We start from the raw sequence: 13,741 nt of genomic DNA, 5'->3' as shown, positions 1-13,741 counted from the left end.
ATCTTCTAATATTTTTATTTAGAATCTTGCTCATCTATTTTAATAAGGAACTTATTTTCTAGGTTTAGTTTTTGTGCTATTTTTATTAGGAGGTGCTATCAGGATTATTATGTTTTCAAAAAATACTTGAGGGTTTTTTATCTTTCTCTGGATTCTGAAATAGTTTGAATATCATAGGAGCTACTTTGTTATTGAAGGTTTGAAAGAATTTGCCTGTGAAACCATCTAGACCTGGCATCTTTTCTGAGAATGATTTTATAACAACTCTATTATTTTTTGTGGTGATTATTTTACTCAGATTCCTCATTCTTCTTGATCTAATTTTGTTAATTTATATTTTCTTTAAAATTCATGTTTCCATCAGATTTTCAAATTTATAAGCTTAGGGTTGTGCAAAGAAGGCTATTATAATTTTTAAAATTATTTTCTGTACCTATGATTATATTTTCTTTATCACTTCTGTTTTAGCATATTTGTGAGTTTTTCCCTCTGATTAAACTGGCTAGTGATTTATTTATCTTACTGCTTTTACCTACAAGAACCATTCCTAGAATAATTTATCATTTGTACTAGTTGATTTCTCATTATTTTCAGCTTTATTTTTATTAATTTCTTCCTTCTGCTTTCTTTAGATTTGTATTTTTGTTCTTTCTGATCACTCTATATGGAACTTAGCCCTTAAAATATATGAACTATGAAAAGAAATAGCAGCTAAAGGAAGTGAGGAGACTATATTGCTGACAGATAATGGGTGAAAAGTGAAAGTGTAGATGGGAGTGATAAAACATTTTGTCTTTGAAGATAGCTTTTTGGCTTGTTAACTGGATTGTTCTAAGATATAGGATGAGAAACCTTGCTGAATTAAGATGAACCACGTAGAAAGCTTCCTCTTGCCTCTTTGAATTGATACTCTACTCTGGTAATAATGATTAACCCTTCTCAAAGTACTGTTTATTGTTAGGCCAAACTTTAAGCTCTGTCTTCAAGGTTGTCCATTAAGAGCGTCCTGAAATTACTAGGGACCAATTCTGTGCTTTAGTTGAATAGACACAACATATGGATTTGATCTAGGCTTTTACATTTATAATATTCATTTTAGGGTCCTATTACTTTAGTTTAATATTAATGCTCTAAACATGTTTTTCATAGCCTTCTCTGTTTCTTCTCCACTGGAGAATATTGCTGGAAATTAAAAAACACTATGGTTTATTATCCATGTCATTGGCGTTGCATTTTGATGATGAATTATTTTGGAAAATGGAAAAAAGATATATAAGTAGAAGAATCCCCTCTGGGTCTCATGTGTTTCTCTGAATAGCATTTTATATTTCCTCACTATTCTTCCTGAGATTATTACATATCTTCCATAAGCATTTATAAAATACCAAACCATAGTCTTAAATATTAGAGAGATGTTCTGATGAGCTTCTAATGAGATTTTTTAAAATACTGTATATGGTATAAAAATACTGTATGTGGCGTAAAAATGCTCATACAAGAGTAGTTTGAAAAAAAACCTAGTTTTTAATGTAAGGCATTTATATTATTTCTTACATTCTTAATTATGATAACACGGCACATTGGGACAGACAGCCTAGTGTGTTAAAACTTATGACTTTTCTGGGTGGGAAACCAGAGGTTAGTGAGTTCTTAGTATATTGCAACTATGAGAGGGTCTTGGCTACTGTTATAATAATCCAGAGATGGTGAAAGATGATAGTGCTGGGCCAGAGAAGCTCAAAGGTCTTGAGATAAAGGCTTTAAAAGTTTCTATGTTGCTGTCTTGCTTATGCCTATATATGGATAATAATTAAAGATGGCTTCAAGGGTTTGGAACTCGGTGATTACAACTTTAATGGTTCATCTGGCACAAATCGGGCATTTTGGCAGAGGAAGCTCTCTTTCTTCAGAAGAGGGGAATTGAGATGACAAACTTGGTTTTCGAATGCTGAGTTTAAGGTAGTACAGTAGTCCCCTTATTTGTTTGATTTCTTCTTCCGTGGTTTCAGTTACCCACAATCAACTGCTGTCTGAAAATAGTAAATGGAAAATTTCAGAAATAAACAATTCAAAAGTTTTGAATTGTACACCATTTAAAAAAAATTTCAATTACAACTGACATTCAATATTATTTTATATTAGTTACAGATGTATAGCATAGTGGTTAGACATTTATATAATTTATAAAGTGATCTGCCTGATAAGACTAGTATGCACCTGGCACCATACATAGTTATTATAATATTATTGACTATATTTGCTATGCTGTTCTTTGTGTCCTCATGACTGTTTTGTAACTACCAAAGTGTACTTCGTAACCCCTTCACCTTTTTCATCCAGCCCCCCAACCCCCCTCCCATCTAGAAACCATCAGTTTGTTCCCTGTATGTGATTCTGTAAATTTTGCACCATTTTGAGTAGCATGATGAAATCTACTGCTCTTCTCCTCCATCCAGCCTTGGATATAAATCATTCCTTCGTCAGCATCTCCACACTGTATATGCTGCCTGCTTGTTAGTCACTTAGTAGCTATTTTGGTTATCCGATCAACTCTCCTGGTATTGCAGTGCAAGTAACCCGTATAGCAGCCTCACAAAATGTTACAATGCCTACGTCATTCACCTCACTTCATCTCCTCATATAGGCGTTGCATCATCTTATATCATCACAAGAAGGGTGAGTACAGTACAATAAGTTATTTTGAAAGAGAGAGAGAGACCTTATTCACATAACTTTTATTACAGTATAATTATCATTTTTTGATTTTCTTATCAATTATTGTTGTTAATCTCTTACCATGCCTAATTTATAAATTAAACTTTATTACAGTTATGTATATATAAGAAAAAAACATCGTATATGTAGGGCTTGGTACTATCCACTGTTTCAGGCATCTACGGGGGATCTTGGAACATACCCACCAACGATAAGGGAGGACTACTCTAATCTTATTATCACCACGAGCCCAAGCAACCATTAAACTACTTTCTTTTAATATATTTTTTTCTGGACTGTACAATGAAATGTTTTACATCCAAAAAAATTGATCATAATAAGCGATGCTTATAAAAAGTGAAAAAAAAAGTTAAATTATGCATAGGATTAGCCTAAGAGTTTATGTGAAGGGAGAAAGAGAGAGGGGAAAATTTGAATGATAGTCTCCAAATTGTGAACAGGAGTTACCTCTGGGTGGTAGAAATATGAATACTTTGTTGTTGAAATCTATGATGAGAGAAAAATACAAATTATCTGAGAAAGGACATCTCTTGAAATGGGTTCTTTCGGGGTTTGCCCTTCAATAGAGTGTCTGTGAATAAGAGAATGGGAATTTAGAACTGCCTCTGGACATGAGAAGATTATTTTTCTCAAGTCTCAGGAGTTGGGGATAGGGCCAAATAGAAATAAAGTTATCAGATGATATGACTAGTACCTCCATGACTCAAGTGCTCAGAAGACCTGAGCCTCTAAAAAGTCACAGACTTTTATTGATGCTGCGAGGCTGTTTGTTACATGCAAGGATACTTACTCAGCCTGTCAACTCTGGTGTAAGCTTTGTCTGTTGCAGATGCTTTAACCAATACTACCTTCAAGGAGAGAGGTGAGAATAGTGGAAGGGTGTTCATTCCAATTCCCTGGGGGTCCCAGTCTTAATATCCAAGGACAGAAGCAGAAACATCTATATCCCTTTCTCCTAAGAAAGGAAAGCAGAAGATGAGTGAGCTTCTTCTTCTTTATTTGTCATCTTGCTCTTCCTCACTTTTAAAAAATATTCCCCCCATTCTCTTTAGAGTGTTAATTCTTAAAGTGGACAATTTCAAAATTCTTAAAGTAGACAATATTAAATAGTATGTAATTGGATCATCTATTCCATGCCAATATTTTTTTAAAAATAAGTTTGGAGCGTTGTGTCTGTATATTTTTTGGAGACTGTTTTCTTCAAACAGGGCACAGCACTGATGGGAAAAGGCATGCTTTAGCCAAGAGTACATACTTTGGTATGAGCTGTCAAGATTCACTTATGATTCTGATTCTTGAAATAAAACTCTGACCTACTGTCTTAACTGACTATGCGTAGAAACAAAATTGCAGTGAACCAAATTATACCTCTGGAAGCAGGAATTTCTTCTGGAGTCTCTGGAAAACTTCAAACTCATTTTTTAAAAATTATTTTTAATATTCTATTTCTAAAAGATGTGGAAAATGTTTCATTATGTGAAAATAATGTGACTGTTTCCATATTTTGATACCTTATTTTCCAGATTACTCGACTTGAAGAGTTTATTTAGTATTTGAATTACAACTATCTTAAAACATCAGTTTCAAATCAGTGGGGCCCAAATCAGTGAAGCTTTGCCTAATAGTTAATGCCTGAGGGCAGAAGGGAGTTGAGAGCCAAATCTCAGGGTTTGCACAGAAGATGTTGCATAATGGGAAAACCTTCTCTCAACCATTAATTTGGCTGACAATGATGTGACTCTTCAAGCTGTTTTGCCTTCAGGAGTGGGGTCCGTAAAGGAGATGGCCTCAGGCCCCTCACTGAGACTTTCTAGTGTAGACCTCTGATGTTCTTTAATGATATATAATTGGACCAGACCAGACCATGGGGCTTTAATAGCCTTTCTCTGTGGTCTGTAAATTTGCAAAGGCTTGGGTAACTACTGTCTTTCTTTAGGACATTGATGGAAAGTCCCAGTGCTCACATTTTATGCTTATTAGTGATACTTTTCATGAGTTCCCAGGGCTAAAGTGACTCTTTGCACTGTTTAATGATTTTCGGTTTAGCTCCCTTTCTGAGTGGGATGTTGTAAAGATTAATTAGCCAATGTTCATAAAGTGCTTTCAAGCTGAAAAGTGCTGCACATGGGTGTACAGACTCATTAGCTTCTTAGTCATTAAGGCTTTTTAGACTTTTTGGCATTCAGAAATAGGTGGTAAAGGCCAAATTGGTATTTTTTCGTGGTAGAGGGGGACTTCAGAAAGAGTAGAATAGAGCAGTATATCTTTAAAAGAAATAAAGACATCTGTTACACTGGGACTGAAAAATAAAGATATTAAAATGTTTTGGTTTTCATTATTTCCTCTTCTCTACTGCTTCAGCTTCTTCCTATCTCTCTCCTTTCAAAATATGTTTGCCTGCTTATTCTACACATTAATTTGGAAATTCTAGTGATTATATTGTCATATGGATCTGGCCCCACAGTGCTGAATTATTGTGCCTTGAATGACATAGGGTAGATCATTCCCTTTGTAAATAAAGATGCCCTCTCAGTTTGCAATATGTCATGACGGTATGATATTGTCTCCATCCACAGTAATCTTTGGTCAATATATATTTTAGAGTTCTTATGATTCGTTAAGCTTTTGATTGAGACTGAAAAAGTACAAATTGTCCACCAAAGACATAAAGAGGCCCTAAAAAAAACCAGAGACAAAGGCGGATAATCTAAAAAGAAACAGATTGGCAACTGACTTTTTAGCAGCATCAACTGCACATGATAGGACACTTAACATCTTCCAAGTACTTAGAGAAAATAGCTATAAACCTAGAATTGTATACCCAGCTAAATTACCTTTTAAAATTGATCATAAAATAAATATATTTTTATATAAAACAGAAACAAATCCTTTACCACCAGTGCTAACGGATGTTCTAAAGAATTATCTTCAAAATGAAAGATAATTATCCCAGACTGAAGGAGGGAGATGCTGGAAGGAATGAAGAAAAAAAAATTGTAAAATGTGTGCGTAAATCTAAAGAAGTATTAACTAATAATAATAATAATGTCCAATTTACAATCACAAGACAGAATAAGAAAAAATGTAACATGTATACCAGGAAAGTAGTGTGAGACTTAAAATATTCCAAAGTCCTTAGCTTATTTGCAAGGAGACTAAAGATGTTAAATTTAGAGTTTGTTAAGTATATACATAAAATTTCTAGTTTGATTGCTAAAATAAAGGAAATATTATATAATAGAAGGGAGAATCAATGGAATGAGAAAATATATCAATAAGGACTGGCTCAGTAAAAAAGGGAGAAAAAAATATATAATTTGGATTTCAGTAACTGTTCCTGGGGCCCTTATCTACAATTACAAATACTAAGTAACTATGTTGTGAAGTTCATATATACACCTATAGACAAATGAAAAAAACAAACAAACAACAATTTTAATGATATGCGAACAGGTGCTTCTGACCTGGGATAAACTCTTCAGCAACAGTATCATACAGATTACATGGGTCTGTGTTATAGGAGAGGAACCTCAAATGAAGGGAACCCAAGTCTTTTATAATGGACAGTAAGCCTGAACTCTGCTCCAGAGGGTGATACTATCTTAATTATACTGTGTAATAAATAATTCCGTTCTTTGCTCTGAAAGAAGACATTATCTTTTTTCCACACCTGTTTACTATACAAGCGCCCTTGAAAGACGTAGCCAGTGCCTTTTTTTCTAAAATGTGCAGAAATGTAAGAGACCCATGGAGATTTATCTCCAACAACTTTGGATAAGTTCATAAAGCCTCAGTTTTATCATCTGAAAAAATGGAATGAATGGTATAATACATAGTTGTGAGGATCAAATGATAAGTACACATAAAATGCTTAATATCATATCCAAGGACTTTATCAATATCAATTACTATTATAAATGATTATTTCTTGAGTAAGATGTGAGCATGTTTATTGAATTATTTGTTTTCTTTACCAAATAGAATATTGCAGTTTACTGATGTTTCTAATTATTAGAATCACCAAATATTAGAACTAAAAAGGACCAGAAATATTATCCAGTAAAACCAGGCATTTTACAGATAAGGAAATAAGTTCAAGAGGTTAAGTGGCTTGTTGACTTTCTCACAGAACAGCCAAATAAAAAAAGACAATGGTTATCTGATTTAATATTCAGATTCTTTTAATTATATACAATGCTTGGAGCTCAATAAATTTGGTATTACAAGCAAATTGAAACAAGACTATGATATATTAGAAAACGTTTCACACATTCATTTGGTTATTCTCTTCTTCTTACTTGCCTGACCTATAAAACACCTTAAACTTGGCTCCTGAAGGTAAATAAATACAGGAATGAATGAATGAACGAGGGAAGGAAGGAAGGAAAAAAAGAAGGAAGAAAAAGAGGAAGGGAGAAAGGAAGAGGTGGGGAGTTAAATTAAATAACCCATATCTCCTCCTGCCCTCCACCTCCATCATAGTCTCTGTCTCCACGGCAGAGAAAAAAAAACAAAACAAAACAGAAAACTGTGAGGAAAGTGCTTTCTGTGTGTGTAGGTGATATTGAAAATGGTCCCATTCTTGCTAAAGGCAGGGAAATTCTGGCAGAACATCTGGCATCTTTTATGTTAACACCTTATAATGGCTTATTTACAAACTTCTCAAGGCATGGAAGGGAGTAGTAAGAAAGGGGAAAGAGGGGTTGACAGAAATAACATCTAGTTCTAGTAAGGCAAGATGTCGTAGGAATGATTGATCATCAGTTGTACAATTAGGTGAACCTGAGTTCTTACATGAGTTTGAACAAGTTACTGAGTTTCCTGATCTCTACAATGTATATAATATTCCTCCATGAGGAGCTGATGTGCAGTTCAAATGAAGAAATGAAGTGAGAGTGTCTGGCATATAGCAGGTCCTCATTAGATATTAATTTATTTTTGAAGCAAATCCAGTGAAGGAATTTATTCTGAAAAAATTTGTAAAAATCAAATGATTGATTTTGTACCTCTACTTAATACCAATCCCATTGTTTTTCTCTCTTCTTTAAGAGTAGGATCATAGTACTAGCTATGAATTGTGAAATGCTTTCAAGGACCCAAGGTAAGAGTTTAGTATGCCCAGATAGCCAGAGCAAGATTTTAATAGGAAAGAAGTGATGGGGAATGTGAATTTCTCATCTTTTGTCCACCTTAAGCCTTCTGCAGAATCACCTTTCACAGCAGGTAATGCTGATCTGGGTGTCCCAGGATGTCTCATAAGTGATCCTGGGCAGATCTGCTCCTGCTGTTCTCATTCCTCCAGTGGGCACTGCACTGTCCTCTTCTGGGCATCACAGAAACTGCTCTTTTGCCACTGCCCTGTCCTTCTTCCTAGGGTACCAAAGTGTACTGCCCTGTCCTTCTTCCTAGGGTACCATAGTGTACATGCGAGAGAGAGAGAGAGAGAGAGAGAGAGAGAGAGAACGTGTTAAAGAACATCCCCTTCTCTCTCTGCTATAAAGAAGTCCCAAACATCTTCACATGTCACGATGTCCTCCAACCTTTTGAAGAGTTTAGGGAAATATTTCTTTAGGTTTTTACTTGGAGCAATCTCTTCCTCTGGAATCAGAGATTCTGGAATTGAATTTGAGTGAGAGTGCTAGGCAGTGCAGAAAATCCCTAGACCTAGACCCCTTGTTGTTAGAAAGTCTCTGTTAGGGTTGAGCTCATCACACCTCGTTGTTTTTTTCCCACAGGATGCATGTTCTCTTAAAGGATCCCCAGCTTTTCCTCAAACAGACTTCTGTAGGACCATCCCACCAATTTGCATTCATGGCCAATTTTGTCAGCATAGTAGTGGGCACAATTTGAGCTCTTTTGCATGGCGCTACTAGGCCCCCTGGCCCCTAAATTTCTACCGGGCCCCTCATAACAAGCATACTGAAATGTGTAACTGACAGAGTCCTAGGGTCATGATGATATCCCTGCTACATATATATATATGTCCGAAGACATGGACATATGTCCCGCCTACCTCTAAATGTGAGTATGGTCGCTTGCCTTAAATTCTAGATATATCAGAGTTCATTTATCTTTCATTGTTCAAAGAAGAAATACAGAGATGATTTAGACACGGTTCCTGTATCATAGCCAACATAGTCTGTTGCTTCACTTTGTCTTCATGGATGTGACTGTTCCTACTTAAAGCTTGACTGAGACCATCTTGTAGTTAACTCTTAAAAATAGCCCTTCTGAAGTTAAGATAATAGTATAAACAACTCCATACTCAATCTCTATGGTTGAAAAGAAAATATTACAATTAGGTATATGCAGGAAATGTGGAATGTGGTTCTTAACATTCTCTTTGCCCCCAGGTTATGCAGATGTATCTTCCGTTTTGTGGAATCGCCATATCTAATGCTCAGCTATTTGCCGCCTCAAGGAAAGAATATGAAAGAAGCAGGGTGAGTAGAAAGAAACATTGCTGACAGCCCTCAAGGCTCACTGTCTGTCAAGTGTCTGGGAGTCATTTTGTTTTTTAAAAACCACAAATGATCTTTTTTATTTGTACAATCCTTCAAGATTATGATTGAAGATTCTCTGTAAGCAATACGCTCAAGTGGAAGTGTATACAAATTTGCTTTTGCTGTTGGGAGGAAATAATATCGGCTTCTCTTAAAAAGGAAATGAATTTCACACCTATACTGTAAGGCAGCGGATGTATTCTTGCTTGTTGTTTTAAAACAATAACACAATTTAGTGATATTTTTACCATATAATTCCTTTAAGAAGCAAGGTATGTTGCAAATGATGTCAGTCACCCTACATCACACATATAGAGGGACTGGTCTCATATACTTTCACCAGTTATAGAGTTAAATAGTTTTAAAAAGAAATAGTTAAAAAATGCTAAACTATCAAATAGAGATTAAATGATATTAGGGTCATTATACTTTTAAATATAGGGAAATTCCTGTCGCATCTTAGAAATGTATTTAACAAGATGTTCCAAAAGGTTGGAAACCTTCAGTTAATTAGTAATAAAATTGATTAAAAGGTTCGTTTGCTAAACATTATGATTTATTAATATTTTTCAGTAAACTAACACAGTTGACTACTACAGCCATTTTCTTTAGCATAGCATACATACCACACCTTTTCTCTGGCTTGGATCTTGTTTTCCTCTTGTCCCTATGTCTTACTATTGTCTTCCTATTTGACACTCCAGAAATACAGCCCCCAATTTCCAGAGAACAATCTATTGGTTTCATTTTCTCATACCTTTAACCATATTTCTTTCTCCCTCTACCTTTAATGCATCATGTCCACCTTTTTTCTTCCACTGCCATTTGCCTTGCATCTTCTTCAGGACCCAGCTCAGACTTTTAGTTAGTCTTCCTCGCTTTGCTTATTGTTTTTCCTTGTACATACTGCCATTATTTTATTGGGGATACTTATCACATTGTATAACATTTATTGATGGCCTCCTTTCCAACTACATTTTGAACTCCTTAAGAGATGCTTCAAGTACTATTAATCTTTGCATCTTCATGAAGGGCACAATTCATTTACTTATTCCACAAATATTTATCAAGTGATACTCTTCACTTGTTAAATAATATAGTTTAGGTAATGATAAGTGCTATAAAGAAAAATGAAATGAGATAAAGGGTTAAAGACTGGTCACTGAAGGTTAGTTTTGGAGGATGTCTATTTTAGAGAGTATTTAAGAAGGTCTCTATAAAGAGATGATATTTGAGCAGAGACTTGAATGAAATGAAGGAGCAAAGCCACACAAAGATTTGAGAAGAGCATTCCACACAGTAAAAATATTAAATGCAAAGGCACTTGGTCTGTGTGTCTAGAGTACAGAGATGAAAGATCACAAACAGCCAAAACAATCCTAAGAAAAAAGAACAAAGCTGGAGGCATCACACATCCTGATTTCAAACTATACTATTAAGCTATAGTAATCAAAACATTATGGTACTGGCATCAAAAACAGACACCTAGACTAATAGAATAGAATCTAGAGCCCAGAAATAAACTTAGACAGTCAACATATGTTTCATGAGGGAGCTAAGAATACTCAATAAGGAAAAGATAATTTTTTCAGTAAATGGTACAGGGAAAACTGGATACGCACATGTAAAAGAATGAAATTGGACCCCTATCTTACACTACTCATAAAAATAAACTTGAAATAGATTAAAGACTTAAATGTAATATCTTAGATTTTAAAACTCCTAGAAGAAAATGGAGGGAAAAGCTTCAGTGATTTTTTTTGGATTTGACACAAAAGCACAAGCAACAAAAGCAAAAATAAACATTTTAGACTACATCAAACTAAAAAGCTTCTGCACAGCAAAAGAAACAATCAACAAAATGAAGAAGCAACCTACAGAATGGGAGAAAGTACTTGCAAACCATATATATCAGATAAGGGGTTAATAGTCAAAATATTCAAGGAACTCATATAATTCAATAGCATAAAAACAAATAATCCAATTTAAAAATGAGCAGAGGATCTGAAGACATTTTTTCCAAAGAAGACAGACTAATGGCCAACAGGTACATGAAAAGATGCTCAACATCGCTAATCATCAGGGAAATACAAATCAAATCCATAATGAGACATCACCTCACACCTGTTAGAATGGCTTTTATCAAAAAGATAGGCGGTAACAAGTGTTGGTGAGGATGTGGAGAAAAGGGAACCCTTGTGCACTGTTGTTGGGACTATAAATCGGTACAGCCAATATGGAAACAGGGTAGAGGTTTCTCATAAAATTAAAAATAGAACTGCGATATAATTCAATAACCCAACTTCTGGATATGTATCCAAAGGAAATGAAATCACTATCTCGAAGAGATATCTGCAACCCCATGTTCATTGCAGCATCATTCAAAATAGCCAAGACATGGAAGCATAAGTATCCATCAGTGGATGAGTGAGTGCATAAAGAAATTGTGGTATATATACACAACAGAATATTATTCAGCCATGAAAAAGAAGGAAATCTTGCCATTTGTGATAACATGGATGGACCTTGAGGGCACTGGGCTAAATGAAATAAGCCAGACAGAGAAAGATACTGTATGATCTAACTTACAATTTGGATGTATGAAAAACAGAATTCATAGAAACAGAGTAGAATGGTGGTTGCCAGGGGCTGAGGTGTGGGGCAAATGGAGAGATTCTGGTCAAAGTGTACAAACTTTCAGTTATAAGATGAATAAGTTCTGGGGATCTAATATTCAGCATGGTGACTATACTTGACAATACTGTATTATATGCTTGAAAGTTGCTAAGATAGTAAATCTTAATGTTCTCACCAGAAAAAAATTATAATTATGTGAGATGATGCATACATAGTGTTAACTAACCTTATTGTAGTAACCTTTTCACAATATATATGCATATCAAATTATCATGTTGTGTACCTTAAACTTATACCAAGTTATATGTCAATTGTATCTCAATACAACTGGAAAAATAGAGAGAGAGAGAGAAAAGGAAGAAAGGAAGGAAGGCAGGCAGGCAGGAAGGAAGGAAGGCAGGGAAGGCAGGCAGGAAGGAATGAAGGAAGAAAGGAAGGAAGTAAGGAAAGAAGGAAGTAAGGAAGAAAGGAAGGAAGGAAGGAAGGAAGGAAGGAAGGAAGGAAGGAAGGAAGGAAGGAAGGAAGGAATCCCATGGTTGTGACTAGGGCAGTGAGAAGTAAAAGATTTCCCCTTAAATTAGCTGCGATAAGGCTTACTGATGCAGAAATGAGTGAAAACGACTGGTTTGTACAGCTGGCAGGTAAGCAGTTGAATACCATAATCTAAATTTTGGGGAGATGTCAGGACTCAAGGTTAATTTTTAGAACCATCAGCATATAGATGGTATTTAAAACTAGGGTGTCATGTGGATTAATCTGGGGGAGAAGGTGTGGATAAGAGAAGGGAAGAGGCCCAAGGATGAGGCCAGGAGCAAAAGTTCACTAGAAGAAGAAAGGGGAATGCAAGTGAATTCAGGAAGCAGGGAGTGTTCAGCTGTGTGAAAGGCTTCCAATGTCTGTTGAATTGCATATCATCCTATATTTTCTTCTCTTTTTTATCCTATTCTGGAGAAAGTCTGCATTGTTATTTGTCAAACTTTTGTCACTTGTTAGTAAGGCAGCCATTTTTAATTAGAGACAATAAAGTTGCTATAATGTGTTTTGTCAGTGCAAGACTCAAGGCGGAATGACTTTTTCCTCTGAGATAAATGTTCTTGTATATGGGTCCCAGAGGCCCTATCTATGCAGTCACAACAAATTGAAAAGTTAAATAATTGTTCAGTTAATATGATCCATCTGAAGAAATAATCTGAATGATTAAGGAAATAATGTTTCCTACTTAATAACAGGGAATTTTTTGGTAATTATTTAGACAATTACCCCATCTTTAATGTTATATTTGAATATGAAATTATTGCACATTGACCTTTTACGGTGATTTGTTGTGCAAATGCCAGTCAGGATGCCGTTAAAAATATTTTTCCCCCTCCTGGTATTTCTCTTTGCTTTGGATTCACAGAGCAGGCCTTAGGCATATTCATATGCTCTCTTTAGAGAAAACACTACCCAGGATATTTGATCCTTTTTGGATGCTTAGTGAACTAGACTCATTTCATGGATCTCTTAACTCATTTAAATGCTTTTCTACATGAATAGACTCAGAAAAGAACTTTTCACATGTTTCAAATAGTTTCAAGTCAAATCAAATTTATTACCAAAGTTGAAAATTTGTCATGTCCCTAGGATGATGATCAACACCATCTCTCTGAATAAAAGTGAATTTGAAAACCCATTAAATCCTTTTGTGAGAGATCAGACCTGAGAATGCACATCTTATTAAACTCTATTGAATAAAACACCCTTTGGCCAAGTCACCGGCTGTGCAATTTTCTGATTGCTCTTTGACAACACATAATATCTACTACCTGTATGTGGCCCACTATTCTTAAATCTCTGGAAACATCCATATAATGAAAAATTCCAAA

The 13,741-nt window shown here is 35.2% G+C and overlaps 1 protein-coding gene across 1 annotated transcript in view; it reads left to right on the top strand.

The window, feature by feature from the left end:
- PDE11A (phosphodiesterase 11A) overlaps positions 1-13,741 on the top strand; it is a 315,606-nt gene that overhangs the window by 93,692 nt on the left and 208,173 nt on the right. The window contains exon 3 of the mRNA XM_006921237.1: positions 9,090-9,179. Within this exon, the coding sequence (XP_006921299.1) occupies positions 9,090-9,179 (90 nt within the window). The remainder of the gene's footprint in view (positions 1-9,089; positions 9,180-13,741) is intronic.

This window comes from Pteropus alecto, unplaced genomic scaffold, assembly GCF_000325575.1.
Source record: "Pteropus alecto unplaced genomic scaffold, ASM32557v1 scaffold3, whole genome shotgun sequence".
NCBI classification, from domain to species: domain Eukaryota; kingdom Metazoa; phylum Chordata; class Mammalia; order Chiroptera; family Pteropodidae; genus Pteropus; species Pteropus alecto.
This window is presented reverse-complemented; position numbering and strand designations above follow the sequence as displayed.